At 49.7% G+C, this 17,972-nt stretch overlaps 1 protein-coding gene across 10 annotated transcripts in view; it reads left to right on the top strand.

Annotated features, from left to right (window-relative positions):
• LOC147718545 (phosphatidylinositol-binding clathrin assembly protein-like) overlaps positions 1-17,972 on the top strand; it is an 882,838-nt gene that overhangs the window by 387,423 nt on the left and 477,443 nt on the right. For 5 of the 10 annotated variants that reach the window (XM_086918490.1, XM_086918492.1, XM_086918484.1 and 2 more), the window contains exon 11: positions 14,184-14,320. In XM_086918490.1, coding sequence (XP_086774616.1) covers positions 14,184-14,320 — 137 coding nt within the window. The remainder of the gene's footprint in view (positions 1-14,183; positions 14,321-17,972) is intronic. The other 5 variants (XM_086918493.1, XM_086918491.1, XM_086918487.1 and 2 more) reach the window with 1 other exon arrangement.

The raw sequence follows: 17,972 nt of genomic DNA, 5'->3' as shown, positions 1-17,972 counted from the left end.
CTACTTCAGATGTCCCAGAAGAAGAATTCAAAATGCTCTTGGGCTTCTCACCGCTGTTCCAGGTCATCAAAACAGGCACAGGAACGACATCATAAGTCTAGGCCCATGTCATCCCCATGGAGCCTTCTCCTGGGTCTGCTATACATAACATATCCTGGAGTGTCCCCAGCCCAACTACGTGAGTGCTATGAGGCCATGCCCCTCAAGTGTTTGGGTGTCTGGTTCCTTCTGGAGCACCTTCAGACCCCCATGGGTTCGGAAGGTACACTGACTGAATTTCTGCCAGCGGGTTTTTGCCTGGCATTTGATGCAATTTTGACTGAAGTGCACTGGGTTCCTGCCAACTAGGTCTCCAGTATCAGTGCTCTTTCCCTAAAACATGGTAACTGTACAATTGTAGTCAAATTGGCAAGATCTTTAGTACTTCTGTAAGTCCCTAGTGAATGGTATCCCTGGTGGCTAAGGCATGGGTACTAAAGCGGGCCCTTAAGGCCTGCAGCATGTATTGTACCACCCTAAGGGGACCCACCACCAAACTCATGCAGACTGCCATTGCAGGCTGCGTGAAATGGTGCAAACAAATGTCAAAACACGACATTGCACACACCCTTTGTTCCGTGCCCACAGGCACTGATTGTAATATATGCAATTCACCCCTACAGCAGACCATACAACCGTAAGGCAGGGTGCATTATAAATCACTTGTGATGACATTTCGGAATTCGCAGATATGCCCCTGTGCGGTCTAGTTCAATTACTAGTAAGTTCACTCCTCCAGCAGGATGGCTATTAACTCAGTGTTCGAGGCATGTGGGCTGCTGAATTCATATCTGTGCATAGATCGCCGCCTAGTGTTGGGTCCGGATGATTGCACATTGTTGTCCTGGAAGAGTCTTCGAAGTATCACGAGATAGGTGGCTCCTCCCCTGGACTACAGTGCGCATGGGCATCGACTCCATCCCCAGATTGTTTTTTTCCGCCATTGGGTTCGGATGTGTTTGGTTCCCTCTGTCGGAATCGATAGTTGTTTAAGTTTCTTTACTTGAGACCAAAAGGTCTTTAGGATCTCGCGTCGGTATTGTTATCGGTCAGGTTGGTTATTCATCGGCTCCGATCAACTGCTGCCCTTCCGCGTGCTGTCGGCGCGGACGGGCCTACACGACGCTCCAGACTACTTCAACATGGAACGAAGTCCATTTAAGAGGTGCCCAGTGTGTGTGCTTGTCGCCGGACCACGACGAGGCCAAGTGTATGGCCTGCTCCAAGTTCCGGTCGAAGAAGACTCAAGCTACGCCGGGCCGCAAGACTGCAGGCCCAGAGTTCGGCACCCCCACCAGCAAACATCTTTGAAGAGGATGTTGAAGACGACACCATCCTAAATGTTTCGGACTCTAACCCGGCGTCTGAGGGCGAGGAAGACTACGACGCGGGAGACTAAGAGTTCGAGGAAGTCGTCGAGGAGGTAGGGGACGACGACGGGGCCATTGCCACCGTGGAGGATAGCTCGGAGGAGGAGCATCCTCAGACTGACTCCGGGGCCAAACCCCATCATAAGGCCCAGGTCGAGGGATCGCCTTCGGGCCTTACCCAAGACCTCAATGCTCGTCCCACGGCCCCGCCTCCTGGCCTGGCCACGGACATTGGTGATGCGCCACTCCCGGTCCAGAAACCGAAAGTGAAGCCATCGGGGTCAACACCATCGGGATCGAAACCGAAAGTGCAAGTCGCACTGGTTGGATCAAAGGCGCCAGAGGCCTCGGCGCCGAAGAAATCCAAGATGGCCGTCGAGCTCAAGAGCCACGCCAAGATGGCCGATCCAAAGACCACGGTGTCGAAGCCTAAGGCGAAGACGCCCGACGCGGCGGCGTCGGCGCCGAAGCTGGTCGACGCTCTAAAGAGTCGCGTCGACGCCAAGAAGGTCGATGACCATAAGAAGGCCCCAAAGAAGCGTCAGGACGACCCCAAGTCTATGACTGCACCGATCCCGGTCGAGAAAGCAAAGGGAGGTGCCGCGTCGGATCCGAAGACGCCTGCTTTGGTCGCCGACCCTAATCCGGACTCGGAGGACTCGCTCGAGCCGATCCGGCCCTCCCCATCCCTCACCAAAAAGGTCACGGAGTCCCTTCAGCGGATTCGGGAGGAGGTCGCGGCGATCGAGCCGAAGGACACTGTGCCGCACAAGCCTCCACAGAAGCCGGCGAAGGCGCAGACGCCGATTCACTTCACGCTGCCGCCGAGAACGGCGCCAAAGGCTTTCGCTCCGAAACATGGGGCCGGGGTGCCCTTAAAGCTGGTTTCGACGCCGAAGGCATCATTAGTGGTGCCAAAGCCACGGCACCAACCACTGGCAGACGAGGAGCGTCGAGAGGTCATCATCGACGCCAACACAGGCAAGCTCTCAAAAGGAAAATCACCCCGGAGCCTGCGTTGGAGCATTTCCACATTCCCCTTAAAAAGAAGTTGGACTCTGCGGGTGCATCTGCCCCTATGGAGCCGGCATCTCCACAGGGTCTGGAGCTCTCACCCACTCACTCTAACGCTGGGGAGGGTGACGGAGACGAGGAGGACGAGTATAATTATCCAGCATACTCGGACCCAGAGGATGTAAATGAGCCATGGTCTGCCGAGGGCGACCCTGAGGACCCTCAGTCAGGACACGAGCCGAAGCTTTTTGCTGCAAAAACTTCCCCAACAGAGGACTCGGCAGCCTTCAACGCTTTAATTGAAAGAGCTGCAGCCAATCATGATGTCGACCTCCATGCTGACCCAGTGGATGTCGATTTTCTTTTTGACACTTTCTCAGTGGCTGAAAAGACTGTCAAGACATTGCCAATGCTCAAGGGTGTGCTAAAGCATGCGCCAGAGGTTTTCAAGGAGCCCACCCGGGCAAGAGTCATCAATCCTCGCATTGACAAGAAATACAAGGCAGCGCCCACTGACCCAACGTACATCAAGGGACAGTTGCCACTGGACTCTTTGGTTGTCTCCAACGCACGTTAACGAGCCAACTCACAGACCACGGGTGATGCTCCTCCCCCTGACAAGGAATCAAAGGTGTTTGAGGCATCAGGGAAACGTATTGCTGCGCAGGCAGCCAATATGTGGCGCATATCAAACACGCAGGCGCTACTTGCACGCTACGATAGGGCACACTATGACACTCTAGAAACACTTCTACAGCACTTGCCAGATCAGTATAAGGAGGGCGCTGAAATGCTGATTCAGGAGGGAAAACTTATTACCAATGCCTCCATCAAGTGTGCTCTAGATGTGGCTGATACCGCCTCGAGAGCAATAAATATTAGCGTTCTGCTGCGCCGGCATGCATGGCTCAGAATATCAGGCTTTAAACCAGACATTCAGACTACCATCCTTAACCAAACAGTAAATCCAGACCACCTGTTTGGACCTGAAGTGGATGCCACACTTGAAAAGATGAAAAAGGACACTGACACTGCTAAATCTATGGGTGCCCTTCAGTCCCAGCAGTTTCGGGGTGGTTCCTTTCGCCGCTCCAATAACAGAGGCACCTCAAGGGGTCAAGCGTCACAATCCACACAATTCTATAAAAGTAACACCCAATCCTCATATACCAACAAGGGTAGGGGTGGATACCGTGGCAACAACGTCAAGGGCAGAGGACGTGGAAATAACAGCTCCAGGTCCTCCACCGCCAGCAAACAGTGACGCCTTGTCACTGCCCCCCGACCACACAACACCGGTCGGGGGGAGACTCCAGCAGTTCCTGCCCGTGTGGAGGTCCATCACCACGGACAGGTGGGTCAAATCTCTTATTCAGTACGGTTATTGTCTGGAACTCACTTCCATTCCACCAAACATACCTCCAAAGAACCGTCCTATGTCCGGCGAGCACTTGCACTTGTTGCAGCAGGAAGTTCAAGTCATGCTGCAAAAAGGGGCAATAGAGCTCGTTCCACTGCAAGAAAGGGGAACAGGGGTTTACTTCCTGTACTTTCTGATCCCAAAAAAGGACGGATCTCTCAGACCCATCCTAGACCTCAGACCTCTCAACACGTACATTCTGTCAGAGCATTTTCATATGCTTACTCTGCAACAGGTTCTCCCACTGCTTCAGCAAGGGGACTTCCTGGCAACTCTGGACCTCAAGGATGCATATTTTCACATTCCCCTGCATCCTTCACACAGAAAGTATCTAAGGTTCACCATTCAAAACCAGCACTACCAGTTCAAGGTTCTGCCCTTTGGGGTCACCACGGCGCCCAGGGTCTTCACAAAGTGCCTGGCGACAGTGGCGGCGCATCTAAGACGTCAGAACATCCACGTCTACCCCTATCTGGACGACTGGCTCATTCAAGCAAAGTCGCACAAGCAGTGCGCCGACTACGTGTCCCAAACCATTCACCTTCTGCACGATCTGGGATTCTCACTGAATTACCCAAAGTCCCATCTCCAGCCCGCTCACATACGGCAGTATCTGGGCGCGACCATAAACACTCTGGCGGCTACAGCACAGCCAAATTCAGGGAGGATCAACAGCATTCTATCGCTGATTCAGAAATTCAGACCTCAACACTCACTTCCAGCACGAGTGTTCATGCAGTTGATCGGCATGATGGCCTCCTGCATCTCCATTGTCCCGCACGCGAGACTACATATGCGTCCGCTTCAGGAGTGCTTGGCACGTCAGTGGACTCAGGCTCATGGCCAATTGAAAGACCTAGTGTTGGTGAGCGGTCGGGTATACAACTCTCTGCATTGGTGGAATCCACAAAACCTTTGCAAGGGCCGACCGTTCCAGGAGCCTGTGCCACAGATTATCCTGACGACAGACGCTTCTCTCCAAGGTTGGGGAGCGCATGTACTCCACTACACAGTGCAGGGACTATGGACACTACAGCAGAAGAAGATGCACATCAATGTGTTGGAACTGATGGCAATCTTCATGGCCTTAAAGGCGTTCAAAGTACATCTGTGCAACAAGGTCGTGTTGATCCGGACGGACAACATGACGGCCATGTACTACATTCAGAAACAGGGAGGGACACACTCTCCACAGCTGTCTCATTTGGCTCAGAGCATGTGGAAGTGGGCCATTCAGAGGAACATCTTCCTCATGGCAGAACACCTCCCAGGCAAGGACAACCAGATGGCGGACCTGCTCAGCAGGCACAGCCACCAGATGCACGAGTGGGAGATACATCCATCAGTACTCCAGCCGTACTTTCAGACATGGGGTCATCCAGAAATAGACCTGTTCGCCACAAGGGAGAACGCAAAATGCCAAAGCTTCGCCGCCAGGTTCCCACACCCGCAATCGCAGGGCAATGCGATATGGATGAACTGGTCAGGCAAATTTGCGTACGCTTTTCCCCCAGCACCCCTGATACCGCTGGTGGCACGCAAGCTCAGGCAGCACTCGATGACCCTCATCCTGGTTGCTCCAACATGGGCTCGCCAACCATGGTACACCACGTTTCTGGAACTGTCCGTGGTACCGCATCAAAGGCTTCGTCTCACACCCAGCCTTCTGACGCAGAGCCATGGCGACATTCAGCACCGCAACAGCTTAACCTGGCGATCTGGCTCCTGAAGTCCTAGAGTTTGGCTACCTTAACCTTCCTCCGAATTGCATGGACATCATTCGGGAGGCAAGAAAGCCCACTACTAGAGCCTGTTATGCGCCAAATGGAAGCGGTTTGTCATTTATTGTGCAAACCACAACATCAATCCACTAGATGCTTCCATTCAGAACATCATCTGTTACCTGTTTCATCTGTACCAGTGTAATTTGGCATATACTTCCATCCGCATTCACCTGTCTGCGATGGCCGCATACCTCCAAAATAGACAGCACCTTTCACTTTTCAAGGTGCCTGCTATCAAGGCTTTTCTGGAAGGACTAAAAAGGGTCATTCCACCGCGGACCCCTCCAGCTCCAGAGTGGAACCTCAATGTGGTTCTTACTAGACTGATGGGTCCTCCCTTTGAGCCACTACATTCCTGTGAACTTCAGTTCTTGACTTGGAAGGTGGCTTTCCTAGTAGCAATTACATCGCTACGGAGAGTTAGTGAGCTGCAGGCCCTCACAATCCAGGAACCATTCTTCCAGGTTCATGCTAACAGGGTAGTGCTCCGCACTAACCCTAAATTCCTACCCAAGGTAGTGTCTCAATTCCACATAAACCAAACAATTGAGTTGCCGGTGTTTTTTCAAAATCCTGAGTCACTGGCGGAGCGGATGCTCCACACCCTTGACGTCAAAAGGGCCCTGATGTATTACATTGACAGGACCAAGGATTTTAGAAAAACTAAGCAGCTTTTCGTTGCCTTTGCGTCACACCACAAAGGTAACGCTATTTCCAAGGCTGGTATTGCTAGGTGGATCGTGAAATGTATTCAAATCTGTTATGCAAAAGCAAAACGAACTCTTACAATTCCACCAAGAGCCCACTCCACCAGAAAGTTGGGGGCCTCTATGGCCTTCCTTGGAAACATTCCCTTAGAGGACATATGTAGAGCAGCCACATGGTCTACCACACATACATTTACAAAACATTACTGTGTAGACGTGCACTCTAAGCAGCAGGCAGCTGTAGGGCAGGCTGTTCTTAAGACATTTTTCCAAACTGCTGCAGCTGGCACGGGCGGCCGCCGCTAATGGAGGGACTGCTATGCATTCTATGCACAGATATGAATTCAGCAGCCCACATGCCTCGAATTGCAAATGCTACTTACCAGTATGCATCTGTTCTTGGCATGTAGGGCTGCTGACATTCATATCACCCGCCGTCCTCCTCGGCGCCTGTAGCAGCTGCAGTATTCACATATATTCTCATAGCATGGTCATCACTCACAAAGTTCACTCCATCTCGGCCACAATGGCTAAAAACAATCTGGGGATGGAGTCGATGCCCATGCGCACTGTAGTCCAGGGGAGAAGCCACCTATCTCGTGATACTTCGAAGACTCTTCCAGGACAACAATGTGCAATCATCCGGACCCAACACTAGTCGGCGATCTATGCACAGATATGAATGTCAGCAGCCCTACATGCCAAGAACAGATGCATACTGGTAAGTAGCATTTGCAATATTCATGCCAGGGGCTTTAAAGCCCCTGCCGCCTTTGATATGCGACCCTGGCTTCCCCCAGACCTGGGAGATGCCACCCCCTGCCCTGAGGCCCATTTAGCACCAGGACAACTGGGAAATTAGCTCTACAGTATGCGTTTTGTACCATCAAGCTAGTCACACCCCTAAAGTGGGCTGCCTGATGTGCTCCATGAAAGAAGCATTCCAAAATCTTGTTTTTGGTGGAATTAGGAACTCTGGGACAGGGTTATACCCACTTACAAGTGGTCCTTAAGGGGGTGTAGTGACCCGAATGGTAAATAGCTCATTGGCTACTACTCCTTTATTCCCCTTAATGCCCCTGAATTCAGCTTTTAGGTTGACCCCTGACTCCAGGAACCTAGATTCGACTGACTCCAAATGAAGGATAAAGAAGAGTTCAAGAACAGAGGACCAGCTGAGAACTTTTGTGCCATACCCTGTCTGCATGCTCCTTTCCCGATAGTTGCCCAGACCCAGCTGGCCCTGCAGCTGTATATCTTCCAAAAGCCTCGCAACGCTGCCAACTCTTTGCCAATCAGCCAGCATCTCCCTTGAAGTGGAGGAGCCACTTGCCTGCTGGCACTGACCGTGATGTCCGGTACACCGATATGCTGACCACAGAGTTAACAGACGCAGCAGCCACCCTGAAAGAGTTCACCGTCCTCCACGAGGTCAGATCTGTCTCCCCACTGAGTTAGGAGATGACAGGACCTCAAGGAGCCACCCTACCAGGGGTGGCTGGTGGATTTTCAGAGTGGTGAGGTGGAACTTTTTTACCTGAGTCAAATGAGTGAGTAAATGAATAGCTTGGTGGTTAGTTTTTTAAATTGTATTTTATCTAAAATAAAAAAAACATTTGTTTCATGGAACTTGTGTGCATCTTAAAAGAATAGAGCCTCTATAAAAAAGTGGATGGCTATAATTCTATTTCTACATGATTTGAGTCCTTGGGAGGGGAAGATGATCTACCCCGGTTGTTTTTGGCATTTTGGGGAGGGGGAGAAGCACTCTGCCAAGTTTGGGGGTGGGTAGTTTTGAATCCACGGGCAGGGGGGTGGGTTGGGCAGGGTGGGAGGGAGATTATTTCTTGGTTGCTTGGTTTATTGATGATTTGGTTGCTTGGTTTATTGATGATTTGGTTGCTAAACCACGACGATTGAATGACTTCACGAAGAAAAAATTGTTTACTCATGTATTGGTTTTCATACATCCAAACTGTACGATGGCAGTAATGTTAGTTGGACTACAATTGCTAGGTACTTGGGTTTGCACACTATCTTATCCAGACATACTCCGAGGAGGGAACGAGAGGTGACACACAGACATGGGGCGGCAGGATAGTAAACGATGTTTGTCCGTACTGTCCTGGAATGTGAATGGGGTGGGAGACAAAATCAAAAGGGGCATAGTACAGCCTTACCTGCAGAGACACTCATCGGATGTGGTCTTTTACAGAAAACCCATTTGGTCCATTTGGGGATACACGCTTTTGGTACATGCAGACTACACTACTGGTTCCAAGGGCACAGCAATCTTAGTTAAAAATACCACACCCCTCATAATACATAAAACTTTGACGGACACGGCAGGCCGCTTTGCGGGGTGGAAGCTCAGTGGGATGGGAAAGATCTTTCTTCACTTGATCTCGGTCTATCTACTGCCTGCTCTGGGCAGAACAACGCTGGAGGACTTGGGTAGCAAACTGACGAGTCTATAGGACGGTGTGCTGATCATGTGAGGAGACTACAATATGACATTGGATGACACTATTTACCGTAGCCCACCTAAACCCCATGAATATGCTAATAACATGCTATCTGACTTTGTTCAGGCACTAGGTCTCGCAGACATAGGTAACGCGCTTCATCCCCCCCCCCCCCGACACAATGTTTACATTTTTCTATGCATATCGTAGTCTATCATGCATCTGTCCTCGGTTGGAAACTTTGCCCAATATAAAGTGATGCCTAGGGGATCTCAGATCACTCCCCGATCTGGACGACATATACGCAATGGGAATGTCAACCGCCGTCCACCATAGTCCTCAACCCGTGGCTCCTACGCATCCCCGATATTAGAGACGAGCTGCGCACGCAGACCGGGAATTACTTTACCGAAAACGTAGGTTGCGTTGACTCCTCACAAATCCTCTGGTTGGCCTTCAAAGTGGTAATAAAAGGCTTAGCTAGGTTGTTAAAGACAGGCTATACTGTCAAAAAGCAAGAACTCTTGGCTCAGGTGGAAAACTACCTCATTGACCTGGAGCGTGAGTACTCACAGAATCCCTCGCCCAACACTAGTCCTAGACTTACACTGAAACAGGATGAGTTTCGATTAAAATCTAGGGAGCAGGTAGTGGCTAGGTATTATGCGACGCAACACAGACTCTACAAACTAGGAGACAGGACAGACAGGACGCTGGCGTGGCTGGAAAGGCGGGAGCAAGGCTCCAGGTGGGTTCATGGGCTGACAACACCGGAAGGGGACACGGTAACACACCCTGCAGACATGGTGGAACGATTTGCCGATTATTTTGAAGAAATGTACTCCCCTACTACTAGTTATACAGCGGACAATTCATATCCGCTTTTTAAAGATAGTAATGTTACATGCCTCTCTGAGACAAATACAGACGTTCTAGATGCAAACCTCTCTACGGAAGAAATAGGCAAGGCTCTGGGGCAACTGAAATCAGGCAAGGCCATGGGGCCTAACTGAGTCCCGGTGGAGTTTCTGAAGGCTACAGCCTCCTTAACTATACTGTATCTGAAAGCTATGTATGTTGAAAGCTTGGAAATTGGCCAGCCGCCCCTGGACCAATGCCTCGCCGCTATTGTAGTTATTTATAAACAAGGAAAGCCAAAGGACAAGTGCAGCTCCTACAGGCCGATCTCCTTGATAAATGTGAAGACGAAGATTTTGGCGAAAGTATTAGCAAATAGATTGGTGACCGTTGTTACCTCCTTAGTCCACCCAGACCAATCTGGCTTTATGCCAGGGTGCAACATGGCTCTCAATTTACGATGGGTTCATAAAGTCATGGCTAGACGATAGTACATAGAAGAAGACGCGGCGATATTACCTTTAGACGCCTCTATGGCGTTCGACTCCATAGAATGGCCATATTTATTTGAGGTATTGCAGAGGGCAGGGCTAGGCCCCAAATTTGTGTCCGAGTATGCCTCTTATATATTGGGGTCTTACATCCCAGACGTTCGAGCTCCGTAGGAGTACGCGACAGGATGCCCACTGTCCCTGCTGATGTTTTTCCTCGTACTGGAGCCACTCGTGGCATGGATACGAAGAGACGTGATGGTGCGTGGCATGCGCTGGGCGGATGAAGTGGAAGACCGAATATCGCTTTACGCGGATGATATCCTTCTCTACCTGACATACCCGTATAGATCAATCAAGGTTGTCCTGGACATTTTCACGAACTTTGGTAAATACTCTGGGTTTGCAATAAACTGGCGCAAATCCGTCCTTTTCATGCTGAAAGGAGAGGTGCCACGTCTCCCACCACAGTGTGTGATATCGGTGGCCACAGACGGTTTTCGCTATTTAGGGATCTTTGTTACATCGGACCCAGCCTGTTTTTAGGAGTCAAATTTAACTCTGCCTCTGAATCGTCTGCGTGCAGATATGAAACATCGAAGGACCCTACCATTGACTTTAGTGGGGGGGAGACTTACCAAATCGGAGGGGGGAGGCGAGGAGGCCCCCACTGCAGCCGCCACTGCCAGGAGTCCATTTTTGCTTTCCACAGCGCCGCCGCCCCGGGACAACATCTCCCGGCAGCCTCAGCGGCAGGCGCTGCATTCTGACCACACGAGAGCGCCAGGAGGCGCCTTAAAGCAGCGCTCTGCTCCGCTTCGCGGGACGCAAAGGGTGGGCCCTCTGTGGCCCTCAGAGGACCTGAGGAGGACAGCACAGGCCACCCCTTTTGACTCTTTCACAGGAGGAGGTATTGTGATGCTTCTATTTTATTGACTATTTTGGCGTTTCCATTACTATCATAGACATTATGTCCATCTGGGAGGAGCTCAACGCCCTGTGTGGCACAAAGTACGTCCCTGATGCATTAACCCCCCTATTATGGGCACTAATTGTGTTATTTCTAATGGCTTCCCACGGGACCTAGCTTCTCCTGTAAATAAAGACCAAAACGCATTGCCCCTGGATCTCAACATTAGAGGGGAAGCACGACAGCGAAATTGACAATGAGAACTATGCAAGTACACAAAATCTGTGCACCAGCCCAATATCATCTCCCTCTAACCTAACAACATCAATGGAGGACATGGCTGCGGACAAATTAGACGACCCTGTATTATCCCCCCAATTGACTTTATTGGCCCAAATTGAGCAACTGTTATTAGCTGTCATTTCACCCTTGGTCATAAAAATGAACGACTTGGGGGACAGGCTGACTAGCATTGAGGAATTAATCAAAATGAATTCTCCTCCAACTAATATAATGGCTATATCTGTCTGCCCTAATCCTCCCATCGCCCCCGAAAAGCATAAGTCTGTTATATGTAAGAACGGTGAAACTCAATTACAGCCTCCCAACATACCTACCCCAACAGGCCCCAAAGTAACTCTAAAACCTGCGCTAAAAACTCACACAGTGGCTACAGCCGCTCTGGTAAGTATGCCACGTATTAACTTACCTCCTGAAGCCGCCCCATATGTGTCTGTCCTCTCTGGGGTCCCTGCACTCAGTCAGGGAACACACGAATCACAGCAGGACCTGCTAAATAAGGTCATTTTCTGGCTACAAAACAATAGACCTTTGCCACCTGAGCTAGATGGTGGTATCCTGAGTGTCAGGAGGGTGGGGTGGTTAGGTACGCTGCCCAAAGACATTGCTGGGGACCTGGTGCTAATTAAATTTAAGAACAGGAATATCGTCCCCTATTTACGATTTTGTCACCCCAAAGAAAGACATGGCACTATTTGCATTTGGGACTTGCATGATTTTTACCCGAGCTTCCCACACATCCCGTTACAAAGACCAACGGTAAAGAAATACTACTCCTGGGGAAGGGGACCTTGTCCCTATAGCGCAACTAACCTTCTAGCCTCCAATGGCTTTGAACTTTTGTCCAAAAATTGTATTTTTAAGACCCCACCACTAAGAGGCCACTCATGAGTTCGAGTTAAACCGACAGGGTAGTATGTAACTGACAAGTATATTACTGATAGAGGTTTGCTTAATGTTCTTCCCCGGCTCCTCAGTATGTACGTACGACTTTTTGTTTTAGAGTTGTTTTACTGATATTGAAATCTTTCCATATTGATTAGCTGATTCGTTATACCTATTTAATCTTGTTTTTATTAACTTTGTAATTAAATGTTAAGGTGTTTATTTATGTATTGTTGATGCTTTTATGATTTTTAAACTAAAATCTAATAAAACTGAACTGAACTGACTTTAGTGGGGAGGGCGGCGCTTTTTAATGATATTGGCCCTTCCTCGCTTCCTTTATATTCTCCAGAATTGTCCCTAAAAAGTCCCGGATTCGTACTTCAGACAGTTGAAGGTGAGATCACCACGCTGCTATGGGATGGAAAGGCCCCTAGGATTGCTAGGCAGAAATTGACAAAAAGTTGGTATGATGGGGGCATAGACCTTCCAGATCTGCAGCGCTATTATTGGGCGGCGCAACTGGTGAATGTTAACCATTGGATATACTATCCTCCAGACGACCCAGCATATGCCCTAGATAGATATCAGACTGATCGCTCGGACTACTTAGGTGCCCTATATACCACAGATAGGAGAAATAGGGGAAAGTTCTTTGGGCCGACCAAATACAAGCTTGATATCTGGCGCATAGTCACGTCTCGACGGGGCAGACACACTTTTGTTGGCCCCGCCACTTTGGTTCGCTCAAAAGCTGGGGAGATTGGGGTATCAGCCCGGGTTTGATAAGTGGGACCTCATTGGGCTGTTCACGGTGGGAGATCTGGTGAAAAAGGGAGCGATATTGACTTTTAGTGAGCTCCAAGGCAAATATCAGTTGGCTCGGGGGAGATCTACCGATACCTACAAATTAGACATGCGTTACAGGCAGCCTTTCCGTCCTTCAGGGACATACCGGAATCTTCCCCTCTGGAAGACTGCTTGCTTGATGGTCCTCTCAGATTGAAGGCGATTTCCTTAACCTATAAAAAATTGAGCAACAACCTTCCAGACACCTTCCTGAAACTCAGGGAACGCTGGCAATATTATATAGGCCCTACAGAGGACGAAGACTGGCAGTCAGCACTGATGTCCCCACGTGAGGCGGCCATCACTCAAAAATTCCGCCTGATCCAACTCAGGATACTGCACCGCTCATATATAACAGGGATAGTTTTGGCAAAAATAGGAGCTAAACCTGATGATAGGTGTGGAAGGGGATGTGGCCAGCAAGCCACATTTTACCACACTCTGTGGACCAGTCCCAAGGTCTGCCCCCTCTGGGAGGGAGCCACAACACATATGTCTACTGCAGTAGGGAAAGAAATAACTCTAACCTCACAACTTGGACTACTGAACATTTGGGAGGCCACAGACTTAATGGACATTGAAAAGCAGTTTACTGCATTGGGTTACACAATGGTGAAGAGAGAGGTGGCTAGGTGTTGGTGGGAGGACAAAAACCCGCCCGTGTCACCTTGTGGGGCAAAGAATTGGACCGATTTATGCTGGCTGAGACGGAGGTATATAAGGCGAGAGGGTGCCCTAAGAAAAGGGATAGGAAGTGGGGAGATATATGTGTGTCGCTCATGGTCGAAATGGAAATGCAGGAGAGATTGATGGGGGATATGTCCTGAGGATTATTGACTGTTACTGACCTGGAATTTTTTGATGATGGTATGCAATGTGTCGTTGAATCATGTACTGTACTACTGTGATTCATTCAATTAACAAAGTTTTAAAAATAAAAAAATAGGGCTACTAAAAGTACAACTAGAGTAAGCACGTTATTTATTCTAATATTGCATTATTGGTACCTAATTATTTATGTTGAAAGGTTCATATAGAAGCAATACAATTTTTAAACTATTGTGGAGACCTAATTTACAACTTTGTTTCAGGAGCAGCGTTTAAGAGAAATTTCTGTAGTATCGAATTCGACTTCTACGTCGGAATCTCCAAGCACTTTATCTGGGAAAAGTATAAATACCACCTCCGCTGTCGATCTTTTCTCAGCGCCAGCACCTACAACTAATAGGTATGAAAACGTTTCTATATATGATTGTCACTCATAATTCTAATGTAGTACAAGATTGAAATTTAAGATTTATACTAGAGTGTAAGGATTTCTGTTAGTGATTACAAATTGAGTTTTTATCTGGTGTTCACGGAGTACTTGTGTGTTGGGATTTTTTGATTAGTTAAGGGAGACAGCGGAAGTTTCATGTGAATTTTAGAAATCATTAGGGACATGATTTTCCCCCCATGGATGTAGCAGGAAATAATGAGAGGTGGTGGTTGACCTGGGGAACTAGTGATAAGAACTGGGTATGTTTGGTTACTAATAATTATTTAAGTGCATATGATGAGTGGGTGGAGGAAGATATCCACTTATTGACTGTTGAAGGCTGCTGACAGCTTCAGCAGTGCAAGAAGGCAGGCTCCCTCTTTGTAAATTATTACAAAAATACGATGGTTAACTTCTTAGGTAGTTGTGTATTGTGTGAACATATGTCATTATCAGCGCGTTATTACTTTGACACCTTATTTCTATCATTAAAATGCCCTTGTAGGAAAGTGCCCTTTTTTGCATGGTTACAATCCCCCCCGCCCCCCCCCCCCCCTTCTTTTTGCCTGACTTCTGATGTAACCTGACTTGATGTGGCCTGGGTCCCTGCCAATCAGATTCCCAGTGCCACTGCTCTTTCCCAAACCTGTACCTTTGTACCCACAATTGGCACATCTCTGGCCATAGGTAAGCCCCTTGTTGAAGGTACCATGGGGTAACAAGGGCACTGTGACCAGGGAGGGCCTCCAAGAGCTGCAGCACCTATTTTGCCACTCTTAGATGCACTGCACCTTAACACCCACACACTGCCATTGCAGGCTGCGTGTTCTGGTGCAGAGGAAAGTGAAGAGTCGACATGGCACACACCCCTATGTACCATGCCTACATCCCACTGCCTGAGGCTTAGGTATGTCACCCCTCTAGCAAAGTGCACTAGTCCTCAGGTGGAGGGTACACTGGTATGAGCCCTGTACCCCTACAGTGTCCAAGTCAATTCTTAGACATTGTAAGTGTAGTAAAACCATGAAGAGCATATGGTCTAGCTCCATAATGGCTTTACTAAAACCTGAGAAGTTTGGTGACAACCATCTCAGCACATTAAACCTACATTGATGCCGGTGTGGGATTTAATGTAATGCACTCTGAGGGCATTTTAGAGATGCCCCCTGAAAATCGACCGGCCCTAGTGTGGTTCCTGAATGGCTGCCTGCCAGTTGCCACCTTACAGGTTTCCGGTTTCAGAGACAAAGCCCATCCTGGGCAGAGGTGTCATGCCTCCTCCCCCAGTATGAGCTGGGTCCACAAAGTGGAAGCTTCAAGGGCCTGCCGCCTGTGGAAGCTGACCCTGCCTTTTGCTGCCCCCAGCAACTGGCTCCGACCGTTTCTGCCCCCAACTTTGGGTTGGAGATTCAGCAGGAAAACCAAGCTAAGAAGTGGTGTGCCCACCTTTGCCAGCCACCCCCACTCAGGTGGGGGAGGGGAGGTGAAGCACACATCTCTGTACCCCTCCGTCTTGAAGATGAGGGGAGTCCGCCAATTAGGTAGAGGCTCATGCCCCCTCCCACTGGAAGATGTCATACCCGAAGGAAGGCACCCATTGGTCTGACCTGCACACCCCTTTAAGCGCCCCTGAATGTAGTATTTAGGGGAAACCCTGAAACTTGCCTTCTGGAATTTGAGGATGAAAGAAGGACCGAAGAGCAGTGCTGACCCAGGAAGTAGACAACACCTACTGGTTTGGCCCCAGCCTTACAGACTGCCCCGACTCCGACCTGCCTACAGCAAAGAAATCAGCGTGTCCAGCAGCCCCCCAGAGGACCAGACGTGCCCTGCACTCGCCTTACAGACTCTTGTCTCCCGTGAGCACCGGATGTGCTCAACAAAGTCTCAGAGACCAGAATCAGGATTGAGGCGACTCAGTGATTCTGCACCACTCTGCGCCAGACACCCATGGCCCGAGTGGCCCAACACCACAAGGTGATACCCTCCCATCCACCTCTCTGGCCACATGGAAGTCCCTTGTGAAAGGTACCATAGGTACCAAGGCCCTGTGACCAGGGAAAGCCTCTGAGGGCTGCAGCACATATTGTGCCACCCTTAAAGGCCCTGTACCATAACACGCATACACTGCCATTGCATTCTGCGTGTTTTGGTGCAGAGAAAAGTGAAGATTCGACATTGCACACGTCCCTGTGTGCCATGTCTACAGGTACTCCCTCTGGTATAGGTAGGCCACCCCTCTAACAAGGTGCACTATACCATTGGCAAGTGTACAATGGCATGAGCCCTGTAACTCTACTGTGCAAAAGTCTATTCTTGTGTTTTAAGTGCATTACAGCCATAAAGAGTATATGGTCTGGGAGTTTGTCATCAACTCCACAGCTCTATAATGGCTTTACTGAAAACTGTGAAGTTTGATATCAAACTTTTCAGCACATTAAACCCAAACTGATGCCCATGTGGAATTTAATGAAAAATGCACTCGGAAGGAATCTTAGAGATGCCCCTGAAGAACGACTTGACTCTAGTGTCTTGGCTGACTGGCTGCTCACCAGCTGCCACCCCCAGCTGGGTCGAGAGCCTCCTGCTCTCGGGGTCCTGAAACAAAGCACATCCTGGGCAGAGGTGCCAAACCTCCTCCCCCAGGATGGGCAGGGTCCACAAAGGGGAAGCTTCAAAGGCGTGCCGCCTTTATGAGCTACCCCAGCCATTTGCTGCTCCCAGGTTCTGACCCCCCACTTTGGGCAGGAGAATCAGCGAGAATACCAAGATAGGTGGGGGAGGTGTGGCGAAGCAGAACTCAGTCCCTGCCATCTTGAAGATGGGAGGCCTCATCCAACCAGAGAGAGGCTTACGCCCCCCTCCTACTAGAGGGTGGCATAATAGGGGATGTACCCACCCCAATGATGGGCCCATTGGTCCCAACCCTTACCTACCTCAAATGCCCCTAAAGTTAGTATTTAGGGGCAACCCTAAACCTTGCCTCCTCAGACAAGAAAATACAAGAAAAAGGATTGAAGAGCCATGCTGAAAGAAGAGGATCTGGTGATCCCTGGCCTGCCTTGAGTCTCCAGACAACGCCTGTAGCCCCTTTCTGGAGGATTCCCCCAAACTCAACCAGCGCTGGTAAGAAAAATCTGACCCCAAAAGATACCCCTGCACCCGACGACCCACGGCCTTGGGTGGCCCAACAGACTGTGTATCGGCATCCCACGACATCCCAAATTACCTCTACAACGGGTGGTTGCCTACAGAATATCTTCCTGCCCGAGCCTACAGTGTTTGTCCAAAGCGGAGAATCCCCTTTGAAAGTAACAGGACACCCGACACCAAAACATCACCCTGCATCCGGCTCCCCTAGTGCTGCTGTGAGTGTACCTTGGGTGCTAACTTGAACCCCCCTTTGTCCTGGGCTTAAGTCCAGGAGCTATGCTTCCTCAATCTTGTGGCCAACGCGTAAGCAGCTGCCTACCAGAGGCCCCTTATCCCCCATTGGATAACATTGGGCCTCAACATTCTGCACCTACCCGCCCTAGTGCCACTGAGGGTGCTTAGAGAATGCATCCTTGGCCCAGGGAGAACCCTTGTTCTAACCCCAGGAACTCACCCCTCAAGACCGTTT

This window comes from Lissotriton vulgaris, chromosome 4_1 (assembly GCF_964263255.1).
Source record: "Lissotriton vulgaris chromosome 4_1, aLisVul1.2, whole genome shotgun sequence".
Classification (NCBI taxonomy): Eukaryota; Metazoa; Chordata; class Amphibia; order Caudata; family Salamandridae; genus Lissotriton; species Lissotriton vulgaris.
Note: the sequence above shows the minus strand (reverse complement) of the source record. Positions and strands in the feature narration are given on the sequence as shown.